General features: G+C 37.0%; 1 protein-coding gene across 9 annotated transcripts in view; it reads right to left on the reverse strand.

Annotated features, from left to right (window-relative positions):
* The window catches only part of ARHGAP20 (Rho GTPase activating protein 20), a 222,257-nt gene that overhangs the window by 59,196 nt on the left and 142,031 nt on the right, over positions 1–21,030 (reverse strand). For all 9 annotated transcript variants that reach the window (XM_055547840.1, XM_055547843.1, XM_055547839.1 and 6 more), the window contains 3 exons: positions 14,225–14,374; positions 1,440–1,481; positions 417–501 (listed from right to left, as the gene is read on the reverse strand). In XM_055547840.1, the coding sequence (XP_055403815.1) occupies positions 417–501; positions 1,440–1,481; positions 14,225–14,374 (277 nt within the window). The remainder of the gene's footprint in view (positions 1–416; positions 502–1,439; positions 1,482–14,224; positions 14,375–21,030) is intronic.

Here is a 21,030-nt window from a genome sequence, read left to right on the forward strand (position 1 = left end):
AAACTCACTCTCAACTTAAGAAGTGACAGGTTGGAAAAATTGCTTAATAGTAATAGGAAATATCTCCTTGTGGAAATGTCTTTACTACGAGCCTCTGTGGCTGCTACTGAAAAGATCCAGAGAAGCATTAATGCCAGAGGAAGGACAGAGACATTTGACAGGCAATAATCTTACCAAGTATAAATGTTAAATACTGAGTTAATGTGAATTTCTCTCGCTTCATTTTCTCTAGGGTTACTTTTCATATGTACAACACAGATACCCAGGAAAATATACTTTCTCACAATGTATTTTTCTAAATGCCTACCTTCCACAGCACATACCCAGTCTGTCTGCCTACCTGTCTCTCTTTCTATCCAGGTGTTCTGCCTTAGGCAGGGACTTAGAATTTAATTTTCTGACTTAGAAACACTTACATAGGCACAATTCCCAATGTCCTTGGCGAAGATTTTGAGGGGAATGCTCTTCGGGTAGTCCTTTTCTTTCTCTAGATTGATGTATCTAATCAAACGCAACAACAACCCAAAACAACACTGAGTCAGATGGATTTTGCTAATGGCTTATTTTTAAAGCATTCTATTTTGCTAATATTTTCAATATATTTATGTGCTATTTTTAAAAAGACAGATGGAAAGACTCAGCAAAGTCAGATTACATTATGGGTTGGAAGAGAATTAAAAAAAAAAATTTCTCAGGACATTAGGCATAGGCACAAAGAAGAACAGAGGAGATCTATTTCAAAAGAGGTTTGGGAAGCACAGTCCGGTTAAGACATCTTTTGGTGATGCTTTATCCTCAACACTTCCCTACATTTTCTGGACTGTCCACTTAGCAATTATCTTAGTGATAAGTACAGGAGCATATATACTATTTTACTAGACCTAACCACAACAATGGGCTTTTACTTCTCATTGAGCTGTACACCTTGGTTTTCTCCAAGCTTGGGAAGGGAGAGCAGAGAGGAAGGATGGAAGGACTATGGGAATAAGAGATGAGCCTCAATTGATCATTTTAGTCCATATGCTCAAAGGTTGGGATAATAATTGAATTTTGAGGGGCTCAGCAGAAAACCTCCATGTATGGAAATGGAAATAATACATGCTTTGAGGAAACTGTTAGCTCCAAATGGTAGGCTGGGAACACAGAAAGAGATGGGAAAGATTATTATTGATAAATTTCTGTCTAGAAAGATCTAACCAGACCTCAACATTCTCCTTCCTAGTAAGAAAGAGATACACGTAATCAGAGAACATTACTTACAGTAAGCAGTAGCTAATGTACAGTTTAAACAGCTTATTTTGAGGACAAATGAACAATTTCTATTAAGGTGAAGGGGGATAGCTTGGGGCACATTCTTGCAGACAAAACTTTAATTCATTTACTTCATTAAGGTGTAATTATACCTTACAGAATTAGAAAATATATACTAAAAAAAATACCTTTGAAGGAGAGAGAGCCATTTGTCCTTCTGTTCTGGAGAACTGCAATAAGAAAATGGGAGACAAAATTAAACTATGCAAAATACTTCTTTTAACTTTTTAAATTCAGATGGAATAACAACAGCCTGTTACTGATATGGGCCCACATGACTGCAACCTTGGCATAACTGTGTCCTAAAGAACCCTGAAGTGAAATGGTTATTAGGAAGAACTACACAGTCAAGCATAGTTTTATTAAAACTTCCTGGATGGATCCAAGACAGACCCACTTCTTTACTTCATGTCTCTTTTACAAGTGGTATACTGATAGTGGAAAAGGTAAATGATTGGGAATTCAAATACCTGGTTTCAAAAATACATGCAATATGTATCATTATGGACATATCACATAACATCGCTAAGCTTCAACATCCACATCTGTAATTATCTCAGAGTGTTTTTGTAGTTTTCAGCCGCATGCAAATAAAAACTATGTTTCTTTTGAGACTAAAGAGATTAAGGAGAAATTTGGCATATTGATGGAAAAATCTTGGCTCAGAAACCAGTTTATTGTCAGCAAAAGAAACATTTATTTCTCTATACATACGGCAGGACTAAAATTTAGCCAATGAATTAATACAAAATTTATTTTTAATTACTATAATCATCTAAGATCAATTCATTTAAACAAATAACTATTAATTTTCCTGCTGAAGTCAATGCTGCATTTAATTCTTGAAGTTAAAAATAAAGTTTATTTCTATATGGTCTTGTTACTCATTAGCTCTTAAAATCCTATTTCTAACCTTCTCAAAGAAGTTGGAAACACTAGTTATTTTCTTCTTCCAGAAAAATACACTTAACAAACATTTGTAATTTGTTTTTTTGCTGCTTAGCAATTTTCCCCATAAGTAATCTCCCAGAATTGGTCATCCCAAAGTGCACTGTATCTCTTTTGCCACTGACAAATTTTCATCTTTCATAACACTTATAATCTTTTATGCCTTCTTTCATAAACAGAAGATTTTCTAGGTTCATTAATGTCAAATATTGCATTTATTTAGCAAAAATCTATGTTGAAAAAAAAGGTGTGTTTTCTTTAGATTTTTAAACTTTTTTCAAAGCAATTAAGAAAATCACCCCTTTAAACACATAGTATTTTTTAAAACTTTTTTTGGCATTTTTTAAAACTTCTAATTGACATGTAAGATACACAAACTGTAGAATGCTTAAAAGTACAGTTTGAAAATTTTTCACAAATTGAACATACCCATGTGACTCACACCCATATTCCACAGAAAACCACCTTGTCAGGTGTCCCTGTGTTCATTTTCAGGTACTAGTTCCCACTATCTTGACTTCTAACAAAACAGAATAGTTTTGTTTGTTTGAGTACTTCTTATAAATGTAACCATATAGTATGTGCTATTTTTGTACACGGCTTCTTTCATTTAGCATTATATTTGTGAGACAGCCATATTACTGTATGTGGTTTTAGCTTGTTCATTCTCATTGCTGTACAGTGTTCCATTGTTTGAATATACAGCACACAATTACTCAAAATGAACAAATTTTTAAGTGCATCAGGTCAACTCATTGAAATTGATTTGGTAATCTTGTAGTTCCGCTATCTCTTGCTCTAGGCAAGAATCCAGGACTTCTCTTTCCTTGCTGCTGCTGCTGCTAAGTCACTTCAGTCGTGTCCGACTCTGTGCGACCCCCGAGATGACAGCCCGCCAGGCTCCCCCGTCCCTGTGCTTCTCCAGGCAAGAACACTGGAGTGGGTTGCCATTTCCTTCTCCAATGCATGAAAGTGAAAAATGAAAGTGAAGTCGCTCTGTTGTGTCTGACTCCTAGCAACCGTCCATGGGATTTGCCAGGCAAGAGTACTGGAGTGGGTTGCCATTGCCTTCTCCGAGGCACTTTTATAGAACTAAAAACAGAAGTACTCCAAAATCAAGGCTAGCTCTGAGTTTAATAAGCACCTATGATAAGAGCCAGGAGAGAAGAAAGTGGTATATCTTAGTGAAAGAAAAGGGTAAGACAGGAAAGACTCCCTTAAACCTGGGAGGAGAAAGAATCTGTTATCCTTAAGAGTTGGCTGGGAGCCATGTGCCACTCAGTTGAGGTGCCTAACGAAACAGAAAGATCCCTGAGGAAATGGTTATAAGGGGTAAGTGGGGAGGCTTGCTCCTAGGAACTAAGGTTTTTATTTTACATCAATAAGAAACTTGCAGCCCACAAGTGGCAAGGAATCAGAGCATCTCTGGATGCCAAAAAACAACTCTGGGCATAAAAGAGAGAACGTCAGCAGAGATCACAAGAGACTGAAGGTCAGAAGCATTTCATCTGTTTCGAGGACATCACAGAAGTCTCCTGTATTCTGGTTCTACCCTAAGAAAACAGGGGTTCCATTAAAGAAGAAAATTTGATTTCCTAAAAGCCTGGCTAAATAGGGGCTCAAGGTAGATTTTAATTTGATCTATACATAAACAGGCTCTTGTGGCATACCTGAATTTGTAGAATAAGATTCATATTAGGTACCTAAATTAAAATGTTATTCTGATTCCTCTTATAGATAGAACATTGTCAGATTTAAATACTTTCATTATCTTCTGAATAATGTTCCCATTTTATTGTACTGTTCCCACTTTATTATTGTATTTGTCTTAAACCCAAGGAGAAGTTCCTATTTTTCTGACAGAGATAGACCCTAGCGTGAATAGCATCCAAATAGTGAATAAGCATCCACATAGTGATAGAGGTAAGACATTTCTTTTAGTCTGTTTCAAGATGTGGCATCTACACCACTTCCCAAGGTAAATCATGGAAAATTCACATTTATTGACCACTATTCCCCCAATTTGACTTAATTGGGAATTTCTTAGAGATTCTGACAGTTGATATCAGCCTTTGATTTCAAAACTATTAGTCTACATTTTTGTTTCCTTATAAATATTAGAGTAACTGGCTATGAAAGACTGCTTCTTGAGCTGCTAGCCCAATAGCATTTTAAAGCGATCATGAACTAGATTTTCTTAATATTTATTTATATAAATGATTTCTGATGTTCTTTACTCTTTGGTAAAGATCCAAGCCACTTTCTTGGATCATTTCACTTCGGGCTGAAAAATTTCTGTCAGCATTTTTGTTTTTGTAGTACGGTTCTGCTGGCAATAAATTCTTAGAGTTTAAAACATTTTTATTTCACTTTCATTTTTGAAGGATATTTTTTCTAGATATAATATTCTAGGTTGAAAGGTTTTTCTTTAATTACTTATTTTTTTTTAATTGAAGTATAGTTGAATTTAAATTGAATTCCATTTAACATGTTACAGAAAAATCCAAATGAACTTTGTGGCCAACCCAGTATTATATCTGCTTTAGGTGTACAACATAATGATTGAATATTTTTCTACATTATATCCCATTAAAAGCTACTATATTAATTATAATCTCCTGTGCTGTACAATATATCCTTGTTTCTTATCTGTTTTATCCATAGCAGTTTGTATCTCTTAATCCCATAGCTGTAATGTGTGCCTCCCCACCTCTCTCTCCCCGTGGTAACCACTACTTTATTTTCTGTTATCTTTGAGTCTATTTCTGCTTTTGTATTTCCATTCATTTTAATTTCTTGATTCCATGTATAAGTGATATTATACAACATTTATCTTTTGCTGACATATATCACTAAGCCTAATATTCTGAAGGTTCATTCATGTTGCTGCAGATGGCAGAAGTTCATTCTTTTTTATGTCTGAATAATACTCCATCCTGTGTGTGTGTGTATATGCACTGTATCTTTATCCATCCATTCGTCTGTTCATGGACACTTGGGTTGCTTCCATATCTTGACTCTTATAATGACACTATGAACATTGGGTACAGGAATCTTTTTGAATTAGTGTTTTTGCTTTTTTTCTGAATGTATATCCAGGAGTAAGAACTGCTGGATCCTACAGCAATTCTAATTTTAGTTTTTTTTTAAGCGCCTCCATACTGTTTTCCACAATGGCTGTACCAATTTACATTCCCAACAGAGTACAGGGGTTTCCTTTTATCTACATCCTTGAAAACATTTGTTCTTGTTGATGACAGCCATTCTGAAAAGTGTGAGGTGATATCCCATTATTGTTCTGATTTACATTTCTCTGATAATTAGCAAAGCTGAACATCTTTTCATACGTTGTTAGCTAGCCATCTTAAAGTCATCTTTAGAAAAGTGTCTATTCAGGTCTTCTGCCAATTCTGGACTGTTTGTTTTTTGATACTGAGTTGTATGAACTGTTTAAATAATTTAGATATCATCCCTTTGTTGAACACATTATTTGCAAATATCTTCTTGCATTCTGTAGGTTGTCTTTTTGTTTTGTCAATGGTCTCCTTTGCTATGTAAGGGCTTTATAGTTTAAGGGCATTTCTTTATTTTTGCTTTTCTTTATTTTGCCTTAGGAGACAGATCCAAAAAAATATTGTTACTGTTTATGTCAAAGACTGTTCTGCCTATGTTTTTGTCTATGAATTTCATGGTTTCTGATCTTACATTTAGGCCTTTAATCCATTTTGTATTTATTTTTGTGTACAGTATGAAGGGATGTTCTGACCTCATTGTTTCACACATAGATGTACAGTTTTCCTAGTACCATTTTTTGAAGAGACTTTAATCTCTCCATTGTATATTCTCGCCTCCTTGTAGTAGATTAATTGACTGAAAGTGTGTGGGTTTATTTCTGGGCTCACTATTCTATTCCATTGATCTATGTATCTGTTTTTGGGCCAGGCCCATGCTGTTTTGATTATTGTAGCTTTGTAGTGTAATTTGCAGTCTGGGAGGTTAACACCTCTAGCTTTGTTCTTTCTCCTCAAGATTGCTTCGGCAATTCAGGGTCTTTTGTACTTCAATATGAATATCAGGATTATTTGTTCAGTTCTGTGAAGTCACTTTAACAATATTAATTCATCTAATCTAAGAGCATGGGAGATCTTTCCATTTCCTTGTATCAGCTTCAATTTCCTTGAATGTTTTAGTTTTCAGTGTATAGGTCTTTTACCTCCAAGATTAAGTTTATTCCTAGGCATTATATTCTTTTTGATATGATTTTAAATGGGATTGTTTTCTTGCTTTCTCTTTCTGATAGTTCAGTACTTGTATATAGAAAAGCAACAGATTTATGTACATTAATCTCATATCCTGCAACTTTGCTGAATTCATTTATTAGTTCTAATAATTTTGGGTGGAGATTTTAGGGTTTTCCATACATAGTATATTGTCATCTGCAAATAGTGAGTTTTACTTCTGCTCTTCCACTTTGGATGCCTTTCATTTCTTTTTCTTGTTTGATTGCTGTGAGTCAGACTTCCAATAGCATGTTTAATAGAAATGGTAAGAGTGGGCATCCCTGTCTTTCTTTTTAATTTAGAGGAAAGTCTTTCAGCTTTTCACCGTTGAGCATATTAGGTCTGGGTTTATAAAAATGTTCTTTATTATGCTGAGATATATTCCCTCTAATCCAACTTTGATGAGAGTTTTTTTTTTTTTTATCATGAATGGATGTTGAATTCTGCCAAATACGCTTTCTGTATCTTGACACAGAAAGGATTTTTATCCTTCCATTTGTTAATGTGACATATCACACTGACTGATTTGCAAATACTGAACTGTCCTTATGTCCCTGGAATAAATCCTACTTCATCATGGTGTATGGTTCTTTCTATATACTGTTGGTTCCATTTGCTAATCTGTTGCTAAGGGTTTTTGCATGTCTATTCATCAAAGATATTGACCTCTAATTTTTTTGGAGCATCTTTGTCTGGTTTTGGCATCAGGGTAATGGTGCTCTCAGAGAATGAGTTTGGGAGTGTCTCCTTCAATTTTTTTGGAGAGTTTGAGAAGGATTGATATTAGCTTTCCTTTATATGTTTGGTAGAATTTTCCTGCAAAGCCAGAATTTCCCTGTGAATTCCTAGACTTTTGTTTGCTAGCAGTTTTTAAAAAAAATAACAAATTCAGTGGTAGTACTAGTGATCGGTCTGTTCAAATTGTTTGTTTACTCCTAATAAAATGTTAGCAGGTTTTGTTGGAAATTTGTCTATTTCTTCTATGTTGTCCAATTTGTTGGCATACAATTGTTCACAGGATTCACTGATGATTTTTGTATCTCTATGGCATTGGTTGTTATTTCTCCTCTTTCATTTATTTTATTTCCCTGGGTCCTCTCCCTTTTCTTCTTGGGGAACCTCATTAAAGGTTTATCAATTCTGTTTATCTTTTCAAAAAACCAGCTCATGGTTTCATTTATCTTTTCTTTTTTTGGCGGGGGCTCTATTTTATTTGTTTCCTTTCTGATCCTTTCTATTTCTTTCCTTCTGCTGACTTTGGGGCTTTGTTTGTTCTCTTTCTATTCCTTTAGATGGCAGGTTAGGTTGTATTAGAGATTTTTTTTGTTTCTTGAGGAAGGCCTGTATTGCTATAAGCTTTCCTCTTAAGAGATGCTTTTGCAACATCCTAAAGATTTGGTAGTTCTGTGTTTCCACTGTTATTTTTCTCAAGGTATTTTCTCATTTCTTCTTTCATTTTATCATTGACCCACTGGATTTTCAGTAGCATGTTGTTTAGTCGCCAAGTATTTGTGTTTGTCATGTTTTCACTGCTGTCAGATCAGATCAGATCAGTCGCTCAGTCGTGTCCAACTCTTTGCGACCCCATGAATCGCAGCACGCCAGGCCTCCCTGTCCATCACCAACTCCCAGAGTTCACTCAGACTCACGTCCATAGAGTCGGTGATGCCATCCAGTCATCTCATCCTCTGTCGTCCCCTTCTCCTGCCCCCAATCCCTGCCAGCATCAGAGTCTTTTCCAATGAGTCAACTCTTCATATGAGGTGGCCAAAGTACTGGAGTTTCAGCTTTAGCATCACTCCTTCCAAAGAAATCCCAGGACTGATCTCCTTTAGAATGGACTGGCTGGATCTCCTTGCAGTCCAAGGGACTCTCAAGAGTCTTCTCCAACATCACAGTTCAAAAGCATCAATTCTTTGGCGCTCAGCTTTCTTCACAGTCCAACTCTCACAGCCATACATGACTACTGGAAAAACCATAGCCTTGACTGGATGGACCTTTGTTGGCAAAGTAATGTCTCTTTTTAAGTACCAATTATAGGTTTTTGATTTGTGGTTATCATGGGGTTCATATACATTGACCTACATCTACTTGTTTTAAGCTGTAGTCATTTAAGTTGAAACACATTCTAAAAGATTTAATTTTTTATCCCCCTCTCTGACATTTTCTGCTTTTGATGTCATATTTTACATTTTCATGTTATCCCTTAACTATTTATTTATAGTTGTTTAGTTATAACAGCTACTTTTAGATATAACTTTTAATATATAACTTTTTATTAAACTTTTAATATAGCTTTTTAGTTATAATATCTACTTTTAGCCCTTTTAGTAATAAAAAGACAATTGTTTGTCTTTTTATTTTCATACTGGCTCACTTAAGTGGTTGATTCTCAGTCCCTACTATTTACTTTCCCAGTGGGATTTTCCCTTTCCTATAGATTCTTATTTATTTTCCACTTAGAGAAAATTCTTTAATTATTTTAGGGTAGGTTTAATATGGATGAACTCCTTCAGTTTTTGCCTTCTGAGAAGTCCTTTACCTCTTCTTTGACTCCAAATGATAATCTTGCGAAGTATCACAGGTTCCCTTTACACTTTGAATACATCATGTCATGCTTCCTGTCCTATTTAGGATCCTCCTTGCTTCCTGTACCTGCGTATCTGTTACTCTCTACAAGTTTGGCAAGTTTTCCACCATAATTTCATGAAATATTGAGTTTCAATTTCTCCCTCTCTTCTCCTTTTGGGTTACCGATAATGTGAATGTTGGTAAGCTTAATTAATGTTATTCCAGAGCTGTCTTAAATTCTTTTCATTTAAACATTTTTTTCTGTTCTGATCAGGTGTTTATTATTCTGTTTTCCAGATCACACAGTGTACTATCCTTTCTCGTGTATTTTTTATTTTAGTTATTGAATTCTTCATTTCTAACTGGGTCCTCTTTTATTTTCTAGTTTCTTGTTAAAATTTTTCACTGTGTTCATCTATTTTTCCCTAATCAAATTAATATTTTTACTATAAATGCTTTGAATTATTTGTCTGATAAACAGTTTATTACATTATTTCTCTCGGGTTTTCTCTTACTTCTTCAAATGAAACCAGTTCCTCTGCCTTTTTCATGATGCTTAACATTTTCGGCCTCTGTGTATTTTGGTGAAACACTCACCTATTCCATTCTTGAAATGGTGTACTTAGGTGGGAGCATCCCTATACAGACTGTGCGTGCCCAGTGCCATTGGTGGCAGAGCTGGATGCAGATGAAGTCAGACGTTTCCTCAGTGTGTGCCAGCAGCAATAGCCTTGGTGGTAGATGTGGCTGGAAATGGATAGGTTAGAGCTGAAGCTTCTTGTGAGGCAGGACTTCCTCTCTCCTCAATGGCTCTCAAATTGCTGCTGCAGAAGCCCTGAGATTCAGGCCTGAGCTGGCTCTGTTCCTGTTAAGCGTGTGCTTTCACTTCTCTAAGTACTGGAACCTTTGTTCCAGAGTGGGGCCGTGCTGATGCAAGGGGGGGCTCATGTGGGTTCTTGGGTCATGTAGGCCTCAGACAGACATCTGAGCTGTCTCTGATCTGCTGACTGTGCAAGAATCTGCAATTGTTTCCCTTACTCTGCTCATAGGCAGCTGTGGGTCTGAGTCCCCTTTGTCCTTCTTCCTCCTCTGCTGCCTCCACTGTCATGTCCTGTTCTGCAGGACAGGCAGGGTCTGTGTGAACTCTCCATATATTGTGGCATGAGCTGTAATGAATCAGGTGTCATCCGAGTTCTGGTCTGCATCTGATGTACTCCTTAAGTAAGCACCAATGGCCACTGCCACCCCACCTAAACATCACCTCAGGACCAAGTCACCTTTGGTGGTCCAAGTTCTGTTCCTAGTCATGGCAGCTCTTGGTCCAGTGGGGAGTTGCAACTGGAGGAAGCAGGGCTTGAGCATTTCTCCGCCAGGCCCAAATCATGCACCGCTGAGGTGGTTAGGGAAAATGAGCAGCCCCTAGAGCAATCCTCTATCAGCCTTCTTCACTCTGCCTCAGGGGCAAGCCAGCTTATGAGTGTGTATGTGCGTTTCTGTGTATGAGTGAGTGTGTACATGCATGCAAGCAGAGTCCAGGTTTCCCACATTCTTCTTGTTAGTTCCAGCAGTTCTCCAATGAGCCAAGAGGGCTGGTCTCCCCTGTGTAGGATGCCAGGAGTGGGATGCCCAATCTGTGGTTTGAACTGCTCACTCCCCAGGGCAGGTCTCTGCCCATGTAATCTCCCTTTTCCTCTGAGGATACTCCTGGTGGCAAGCTTCCAGCCTGATCACTTTTCTTTTCTTCCTGATTACGTGTAGATCTTTCTTGCAGCTTTGGTTGTACAGGAGTCTTTCTGCCAGTTTTCAGTGAGAATCATTCCACATGTAGATGTGGAATAATCTACATGGGGGAAGGTAAGTTCTACATCCTCCTACTCTGCCACTTTGATCAATCTTGAGTCTTTAAACACTCTAAAGATGCTATTCCGGTGATCTCTGAAACAGCCATAATTTCTGATGGGAAAACCACAGTGATGCAAACTATTGCTCCACTGTATGCAATATGTTGTTTTTTTTCTGGCTGCTTTCATGATTTTCTCTTATATTTAGTTTATAGCAGTTTGTCTATAAATAAATAGGTGAAGTTTTATTCATACTACTCTCATTTAGGGTTCACAGAGCTCACTGAATCTGTACATATATGTCTTTCATCAAATTTGGGAGATTTTTAAATCATTATTTCTAAAATATTTGTTCTGCCACATTCCTTCTCTTTCTTCTTTCCGGAATTCCCATTACATGTATATTATACATTTTGGTTTTCCTCCAAGTCTCTGATGCATTTTTGATTAAAAAATCTTTTTTCCTCTCCTTCTCAGATTGGATAATCTCTGTTGATATACTTTCAAATTCACTGACTTATTTCTCTTTCATTTCCATTTTGCAACTAAAGCCACAGAGAAAATTTTTTAAAATTTAAGATATTATAATTTTTAGTTCTAGAATTTTCATTTGGCTTTTGAAAAATATTTTCTATGTCTCTGCTAAGATTTCCTATCTTTTCACTCATTTCAATTGGCTTTTTCTTTTACCTACTGAGCATAGGTGTAAGAGTTGCTTTTAAGTTCTTTTATAGCAATTCCAACTAATAGATCATCTCATGATTGGCTTCTATTTATTATCTTTTTCCTTTCTAGATACTTCATAGATTAAAAAACTGCAGATAGCATTCTAGACATTATAAATATCTTATTCTGGAGACTGTGAGTTTTGTTATAGTTGCAAAATAATGTTGATGTTTTAACAGACAACTCATTTTATTAGATTCAAGCTGAAAACCCTACCTCTCCTGTGTTCAGCAGAAACTCAGTGCAAGTCTTTCAGCCTTAGCTTGAAGCTGCTTTAAGTCTGTTCCATGCATGTGTGGTTCAGCATTCAGCTGGGCAGAGTCTAAACAGAAAAGTTGGAGCTTCCTTTCTCTGATACTCTTCTTTCTGAGATTTCCTCCCTCAAGTTTCCTGTGGCTGTGGCTGACCCAAACTCTATACTTTGGTGTTTCAGCCCAGAATGCCTGAGTTTTTGTAAGTTTAGATGCCCTGCACCATGATTTGACTGCAGCCTGCCCTCAGGCTGATGCCTTAAAAGCAGGAAACTCATGCAGTGCTGATGCCTTGTTCCAAGATTCAATTCTTCTCCCAAATCTGCCAACGTTTTGTTCACTTTCCAGAACCTTCAGGAGGTTGTAGTTTGTGTTTTGTTCAGTTTACAGTTGTTATCTGTAGAGTGGTCAGTCTGTTAAGACCTCACGCTGCCATACCAGAGTCTGAACTCTTCCACACTACTTTTTTTTTTTTAAAGAGTAATCTTTTAATTTCAAGATAGGTTTAGATTTTCAGGAAAGTTGCAAAGATAGTACAGAGAATCCCTATATACCTCACACCCAGTTTTTGTTTCTTCTAATGTTATCCTCTCACATTATCATGGCACATCCATCCAACTAGGAAACCAATATTGGTACATTACCATTAACTACACTACTGACTTCAGATTTCACCAGTGTTTCCATTAATGTCCTTTTCCTATTTTCTATTGTAGGATACCACGTAGTAGATTTAGATATCATGTCTCCTTAGTGACCTTTTCTGGGCCTTTTCATGTTTTGTTTTTGGATTTTTTTTTGATTGTGACAATTTTGAGGCTTACTGGTCAGGTAACTCTATAGAACATTCCTCAATTTGGGCTTATCTGATATTTTTCTTGTGATTGGACTGAGGCTATGGGTACTGGAGACAAATATTGGAGACAGAAACTCCTCATCACACTATCAAAGCACATGACATCACTAGGGATGCTAACTTAGTCATTCAGTTAAAGTCCTATACTTTTTGAGGAATTATTTTATAAATTATTCTATATTTTCCCTTCTACTTAAAAAAGTTTTATGGAAACTCCTTGTTTAAAGACATAATGTAGTCTCACCCTTCACTTGAAATCACTTCCTTTCAGCTGCAAACACCAGGGAGATTAAACAATATGAAATGACAATATTTAGAGAAGCTTGTCATGGAAAAGAAGACACATGGAGAATGATACAAATGCATGTTTCTTCTAAATAAATTCTTAAAATCCTGTGGTAGGTCAATAGTACATAATAGAATTTAATGGCACGCCTTTCCTTTATTAGAAGATTAACAGCTTCAAAAAAGTAGTTATTTGGTTTTAAAATGATGCCTGAGGAGTTGGATGGTAATGAGGAAGTAGAAAGAAAAATGTGTGCTTGAAATAATAAACAGCTCTTTTAAGTATAAAACAAATACTGAATACGTAATTGTTCAAAATCATAAGTCTGAGTTTTTGTATGCTCACTCTGAACGGAAAAGTGTCAATTTAGCCTGTTCAGATAAGAGCACAAAGATTCTCTCTTCATGCATTCTCCATCTCCATCCCAGCCAAGGAATAAGTCTTAGGAAACTGACTTTCCTTCCTTGAATTCATAAATCTGGTTTTGATTATCACACCTTGATAGATACCAAGTTAGAACATGATACGCAGTTAGGAACCACATTATTTCATGACATTAAATTTATTTCTATAATTATAAACTATTTTTAAAGAAAATCTGGGAGTATAAACCAGTTATTCAAGCTTAATTGGAGTCTTTTATAGAATTTGTTTCAGTAAAACATCTGTTTCAGTGGTTTAAAAAGCTAACTTGAAAATTCAATATATAAAACAGTGCCTAAACATGAGGGAAGGGAATACTGGAGAGGGAGATCCTAGACCTCTGATTATTCTATTCCTCGTCCATGGTGTTTGAGGTGTTTAAGTAGCCCCTTTAAAAAGTCACAGCTCAAACCAAGGTAAATGCTTTCAAGAGTTCTCAATATTTACCATTACCTTTCATATCTTTTAATAAAACACTCTTTGGGAGAAACATAAAGCATACAGGTGTCTTTATTGAAGGTGTGCCAAAAGATGAGTTATTGGCTTAGAATACAAATGAACTTCTCTACAAAACAGAATAGATCAATCAGAATAAAATATTTTTCTTTAAAAAATTATGGGAACAAAACTGAATTATCTTTTTCTCCTCTCCATTCTAGAAATTACATAGCTGATTGTATTTCATGGTAGCAATCCCATGTGAATAATATAAGACAAGCTACGGTTCTCACCTGAAAGTGGCCACGAAGTTCACTGTGGGCCAGCCCAAGACAAAGGATTTCATGGCATTGGTGTTGCCTTCTCCCACTTCATCCACACAGCTTGCTGTCCACATGTCGCTTAATTTTATTTTATTTTTTATCTTAAAGTTATTGTTATATCTAGAAAGAGAAAAACCAGATAGGATTTTTTGTTAATTTGTTTCTTAAATTTTATGAGAACTTCCGTACTTGTGATAAGAAGACAGTTTTACTAATCATGGGCAAAGAATGTCTTATTCATTGTTTTTACCTTCAGTGAATCGTAACATGTTCGGTTACCTTAGCCTAAAAAGGCCTTTGAAACATTTGACATATTGGTCCTAATGCTTGCATTTGTGGCAGCAAATAGCCATAAACTGGCAATTTTATTTTCTATATGTTGAACATTGCATTTGGATCAAAAACCCAATTTTAAACTTATTGCTGTTATAAAAAGTTAATTCATTTATTACTTATAACTTGTTTATTTCCAAAAATATATAAATGGTTGGGTAAAGATTAAACATAAACATTATTTATTAAAATATTTATAAAATTTCTACCTTATATGCACTAAAAATATAACCAGGACTTAGAGAAATTTACAATGCATTTCCAACTGAGTAGTTGTATGACTTTCTAGTCTTTACAAGCAAAGATTATTTTAAATTTCCTTTTTAAGGACTTTTTTCTTACCACTTCCCTTATATTGTGGCTAAAACTGAAAAAAACTATAGCCTAAAAATAGACCCTAAACTGGAAAAAAAGAGGCCAGGAAGTATTATATTTAAAGTAGAGTTAATATAATTGATATTTATCTCTGGATACCCACAAAGTGATCTACTTTTAAGTTGGCAATGAAATTGCTTTTTGAATTTCTATCTAATCCTCCTTACAACCCTGGTATTGAAACCATCATTCTCTTGACCTACTTTACAGATTTAATGCTTATAATGGACCTGAAACTTAAACAATTAGAAGGCACTGGTTAAGGATAAAGAGAATGCTTTAGGAAACCACAGTACTTTCTACCATTCAGAACCATTTACAGAAACACTAAAAGCTAAAATGAAAATCAAAGATACTTCATATTCCTAAAACTCCTCATGGAATAGTTAAAGCTAAAATTCTTCACTAGAATTTATAAAATGAAACAGGATTTTTTAGGAGCCTTTACATGAATGACAATCTAGATTCAAAGCCTCATCTATACTTCCTGTAAGGCAAACAATGTAAATGTAATAGAAAAGTGCCTTGTGGCATAATGGCTTCATTCTTTATTTCAATATTTTCCACCCTACTGCTATAAATCATTAGATTTTTTTTTAAAAAGTAAAAATCTTACTTTTTCTCTTAAAAATCTTACTTCTTGATGGTAGCTATTTAAGGTAATAAAAAATTGAAACTATGAATCTTTTGGGAGGAACAGTGTTTCTGTATCCGCCTTCATACATTTTGAGTTTTTTTTTTTTTTTTTTAATGCAGGCCTCTCTTTATATTGGAGAAGGCAATGGCACCCCACTCCAGTACTCTTGCCTGGAAAACCCCATGGATGGAGAAGCCTGGTAGGCTGAAGTCCATGGGGTCACTAAGAGTCGGACATGACTGAGTGACTTTACTTTCACTTGTCACTTTCATGCATTGGAGAAGGAAATGGCAACCCACTCCAATGTTCTTGCCTGGAGAATCCCAGGGACGGGGGAGCCTGGTGAGCTGCCGTCTATGGGGTCTCTTTATATTAGAAACATCAGATACCACGTGGGAACTTGTATATCTACTCATCTGGAAAAACGGCATTCCAATAATGCCTTCCTTAGATAAATAAACTGTCAAGACTGTCTACTTCCTTATATTAATACAAAAAAACAAGGAGCTATCTGAAGTGTAAAAAACACTTTCATTCTAATGGTCAATATGTATTGAGAACTTATCATTTACTAGTAATTGTTAACACGTTACACATATTAGTTTAATCCTCAAACAGTTTTTTTATAGACAAGAAAATGTTGTCACAGGCAGACTAAGTAATTTGCCAAAAGTCCAACAGACTAACTAGCAGAGCTAGAATCTGAACCTGAGCAGGGTTGACTCTTGAGCTTACTTATGCTCATAACCATTATGTATCTATAAAAAGTCCTGTGGACATGGCCATTATTACGAAGCACCTGGAGGGGACTGTGTCTCCATGAAGTTTTCTTCAGCTTTATTATCTTAAACCTTCAGTTCAGTTCAGTCACTCAGTCCTGTTTAACTCTGCGACCCCATGGACTGCAGCAAGCCAGGCTTCCCTGTCTATCACCAACTACTGGAGCTTATTCAAACTCATGCCCATCGAGTCGGTGATGCCACCCAATCATTTCATCCTCTATCATCCCCTTCTCCTCCCACCTTCAATATTTCCCAGCATCAGGGTCTTTTCCACTGAGTCAGTTCTTTGCATCAGGGGGCCAAAGTATTGGGGTTTCAATGAATATTCAGGACTTATTTCCTTTAGGATAGACTGGTTGGATCTCCTTGCTGTCCAAGGGACTCTCAAGAGTCTTCTCCAACACCCCAGTTCAAAAACACCAATTCTTTGGCACTCAGCTTTCTTCAGAGCCCAACTCTCACATCCATATATGACTACTAGAAAAACCATAGCTTTGACTAGATGGGCCTTTGTTGGCAAAGGAATGTCTCTGATTTATAACAGGCTGTCTAGGTTGGTCATAGCTTTTCTTCCAAGGAGCAAACGTCTTTTAATTTCATGGCTATAGTCACCATCTGCAGTGATTTTGGAGCCCCCCAAAATAAAGTCTCTCACTGTTTCCATTGTTTCCCCATCTACTTGCCACGAAGTGACTGAACCAGTTGCCATGATGTTAGTTTTCTGAATGTTGAGCTTTAGGCTAACTTTTCCACTCTCCTCTTTAACTTTCATCAAGAGGCTCTTTAGTTCCTCTTCACTTTGTGCCATAAGGGTGGTGTCATCTGTATATCTTAGGTTATTGATATTGATAGTCAACAAAAGAGTCTGAAATGCAGTACCTCGATGAAATCTCCAAAATGACAGAATGATCTCTGTTTGTTTCCAAAGGCAAACCATTCAATATCACGGTAATCCAAGTCTATGTCTCGAACAGTAATGCTGAAGAAGCTGAAGTTGAACGTTTTTATGAAGATCTACAAGAACTTCTAGAACTAACACCCAAAAAAGATGTCCTTTTTATTATAGGGAACTGGAATGCAAAAGTAGGAAGTCAAGAGATCCCTGGAGTAACATGCAAATTTGGCCTTGGACTACAAAATGAAGCAGGGCAGAGGCTAACAGAATTTTGCCAAGAGAACGCACTGGTCAGAGCAAACAGTCTCTTCCAACAACACAAGAGACAACTCTACACATGGACATCACCAGATGGTCAATACCTATATCAGATTGACTATAGTCTTTGCAGCCAAAGATGGAGAAGCTCTATACAGTTAGCAAAAACAAGACTGGGAGCTGACTGTTGCTCAGGTCATGAACTGCTTATTGCCAAATTCAGACTTAAATTGAAGAAAGGAGGGAAAACCACTAGACCATTCAGGTATGACCTAAATTTTAAACCGTACTCTTCTAAATCTCCTTACCTACAAGGCTTTCTGATGGGACTCTTTTTTTAAGGACTTGGGGGACAAATCTCATGAACATTTATGTCCATAAAGCTAGAGGTACTAGTTTTAAAATATTTAAAACTAGCATTTCAATTTATATTCAGATGGAGAACCTTAGGGTCACAGTGTGTTTCTTCAGATTTTTCACTTCAATTTTTAATAGTATTACAGTTCAGTTACAGTTCAGTTGCTCAGTCGTGTCCGACTCTTTGCGACCCCATGAATCGCAGCACGCCAGGCCTCCCTGTCCATCACCAACTCCCAGAGTTCACTGAGACTCACGTCCATCGAGTCAGTGATGCCATCCAGCCATCTCATTCTCTGTCATCCCCTTCTCCTCTTGCCCCCAATCCCTCCCAGCATCAGAGTCTTTTCCAATGAGTCAACTCTTCGCATGAGGTGGCCAAAGTACTGGAGTTTCAGCTTTAGCATCATTCCTTCCAAAGAAATCCCAGGGCTGATCTCCTTCAGAATGGACTGGTTGGATCTCCTTGCAGTCCACGGGACTCTGAAGAGTCTTCTCCAACACCACAGTTCAAAAGCATCAATTCTTTGGCGTTCAGCCTTCTTCACAGTCCAACTCTCACATCCATACATGACCACAGGAAAAACCATAGCCTTGACTAGACGGACCTTTGTTGGCAAAGTAATGTCTCTGCTTTTCAATATGCTATCTAGGTTGGACATAACTTTCCTTCCAAGGAGTAAGCGTCTTTTAATTTCATGGCTGCAGTCACCATGTGCAGTGATTTTGGAGCCCCCCAAAATAAAGTCTGACACTGTTTCCACTGTTTCCCCATGTATTTGCCATGAAGTGATGGGACCGGATGCCATGATCTTCGTTTTCTGAATGTTGAGCTTTAAGCCAACTTTTTCACCCTCCTCTTTCACTTTCATCAAGAGGCTTCTTAGTTCCTCTTCACTTTCTGCCATAAGGGTGGTGTCATCTGCGTATCTGAGGTTATTGATATTTCTCCCGGCAATCTTGATTCCAGCTTGTGTTTCTTCCAGCCCAGCGTTTCTCATGATGTACTCTGCATTTAAGTTAAATAAGCAGGGTGACATTATACAGCCTTGACATACTCCTTTTCCTATCTGGAACCAGTCTGTTGTTCCATGTCCAGTTCTAACTGTTGCTTCCTGATGTGCATACAGACTTCTCAAGAGGCAGGTCAGGTGGTCTGGTATTCCCATCTGTTTCAGAATTTCCCATAGTTTATTGTGATCCACACAGTCAAAGGTGTTGGCGTAGTCAATAAAGCTGAAATAGATGTTTCTCTGGAACTCTCTTGCTTTTTCGATGATCCAGCGGATGTTGGCAATTTGATCTCTGGTTCCTTTGCCTTTTCTTTTCTTTTTTTTAAAATTTTATTTTATTTTTAAACTTTACAAAATTGTATTAGTTTTGCCAAATATCAAAATGAATCCGCCACAGGTATACATGTGTTCCCCATCCTGAACCCCAAACCAGCTTGAACATCAGGAAGTTCACAGTTCACATATTGCTGAAGCCTGGCTTGGAGAATTTTGAGTGTTACTTTACTAGCATGTGAGATGAGTGCAATTGTGCAGTAGATTTAGCATTCTTTGGCATTGCCTTTCTTTGGGATCGGAATGAAAACTGACCTTTTCCAGTCCTGTGGCCACTGCTGAGTTTTCCAAATTTGCTGGCATATTGAGTGCAGCACTTTCACAGCATCATCTTTCAGGATTTGAAATAGCTCCACTGGAATTCCACCACCTCCACTAGCTTTGTTCGTAGTGATGCTTTCTAAGGCCCACTTGACTTCACATTCCAGGATGTCTGGCTCTAGGTCACTGATCACACCATCGTGATTATCTGGGATGTGAACATCTTTTTTGTACAGTTCTTCTGCGTATTCTTGCCACCTCTTCTTGATATCTTCTGCTTCTGTTAGGTCCCTACCATTTCTGTCCTTTATCGAGCCCATCTTTGCATGAAAGTTTCCCTTGGTATCTCTAATTTTCTTGAAGAGATCTATAGTCTTTCCCATTCTGTTGTTTTCCTCTATTTCTTTGCATTGATCGCTGAGGGAGGCTTTCTTATCTCTTCTTGGTATTGTCTGGAAGTCTGCATTCAGATGCTTATATCTTTCCTTTTCTCCTTTGCTTTTCACTTCTCTTCTTTTCACAGCTATTTGTAAGGCCTCCCCAGACAGCCATTTTGCTTTTTTGCATTATTCCAATAGAAATTTACTAGATTTCACTCTACTCCAAGATGGAGATGTTCTATTAAATACATTTTGGGGTAGAGAACATGTTATATTCCATAAGTATCTGATGGTAATCCTATTAGTAATGAATTAATATTTGGAACTTTTTTTCTCCTCATCTTTTTGACCTACAGAGAATTCATCATTAGTTCCATATTTCTTTCAGGAAATAGAATATGAGAATAGTGATGGTTTAAGAGAGTATGAAATAACTACTTCCATTTCCTTGTGTATGCTCAGTCGTGCCTGACTTAATGTGACCCCGTGGACTGTAACCCATCAGGCTTCTCTGTCCATGGAATTTCTGAGGGAAGAATACTGGAGTGAGTTGCCATTTCCTTCTGCAGGGGATCTTCCCAACTCAGGGATCAAACACGTGTCTCTTGTATCTCCTGCATTGGCAGGTGGATTCTTTACCATTGTGCCACCTGGGAAGCCCTTTTATTTCCTTTTTTGTATATTCCAAATAGGTGCTCCAGTGGGTTGCCATTGCCTTCTCCATTGTGTGAAAGTGAAAAGTGAAAGTGAAGTCGCTCAGTCGCATCCGACTTATAGCGACCGCATGGACTGCAGCCTACCAGGCTCCTCCATCCATGGGATTTTCTAGGCAAGAGTACTAGAGTGGCTTGCCATTGCCTTCTCCGTCTAAGGATATTAACACGGGATATATCAGCTTCTTTATAAATACAGTGATGCTCAAACATTGTTTTAAAAAATGTAAAGACACAATTCTATAGGAAAATAAATTTTAATTTACCTTTCTAATGAATATCAAAAGTGGTCTTTAAGGTCACATCCAGCTTTAATATTAATACTTGTTTTAATTCAATATGGAAAAGAATGACAATAAACTCACAACAATTTTAGGCAAACATTGTCAACATTCTGCATGAAATGGAGTAAATAAAATACCTTAGCCAAAGAAAGACT

The sequence above is a fragment of the Bubalus kerabau genome, chromosome 15, assembly GCF_029407905.1.
Source record: "Bubalus kerabau isolate K-KA32 ecotype Philippines breed swamp buffalo chromosome 15, PCC_UOA_SB_1v2, whole genome shotgun sequence".
NCBI lineage: Eukaryota > Metazoa > Chordata > Mammalia > Artiodactyla > Bovidae > Bubalus > Bubalus kerabau.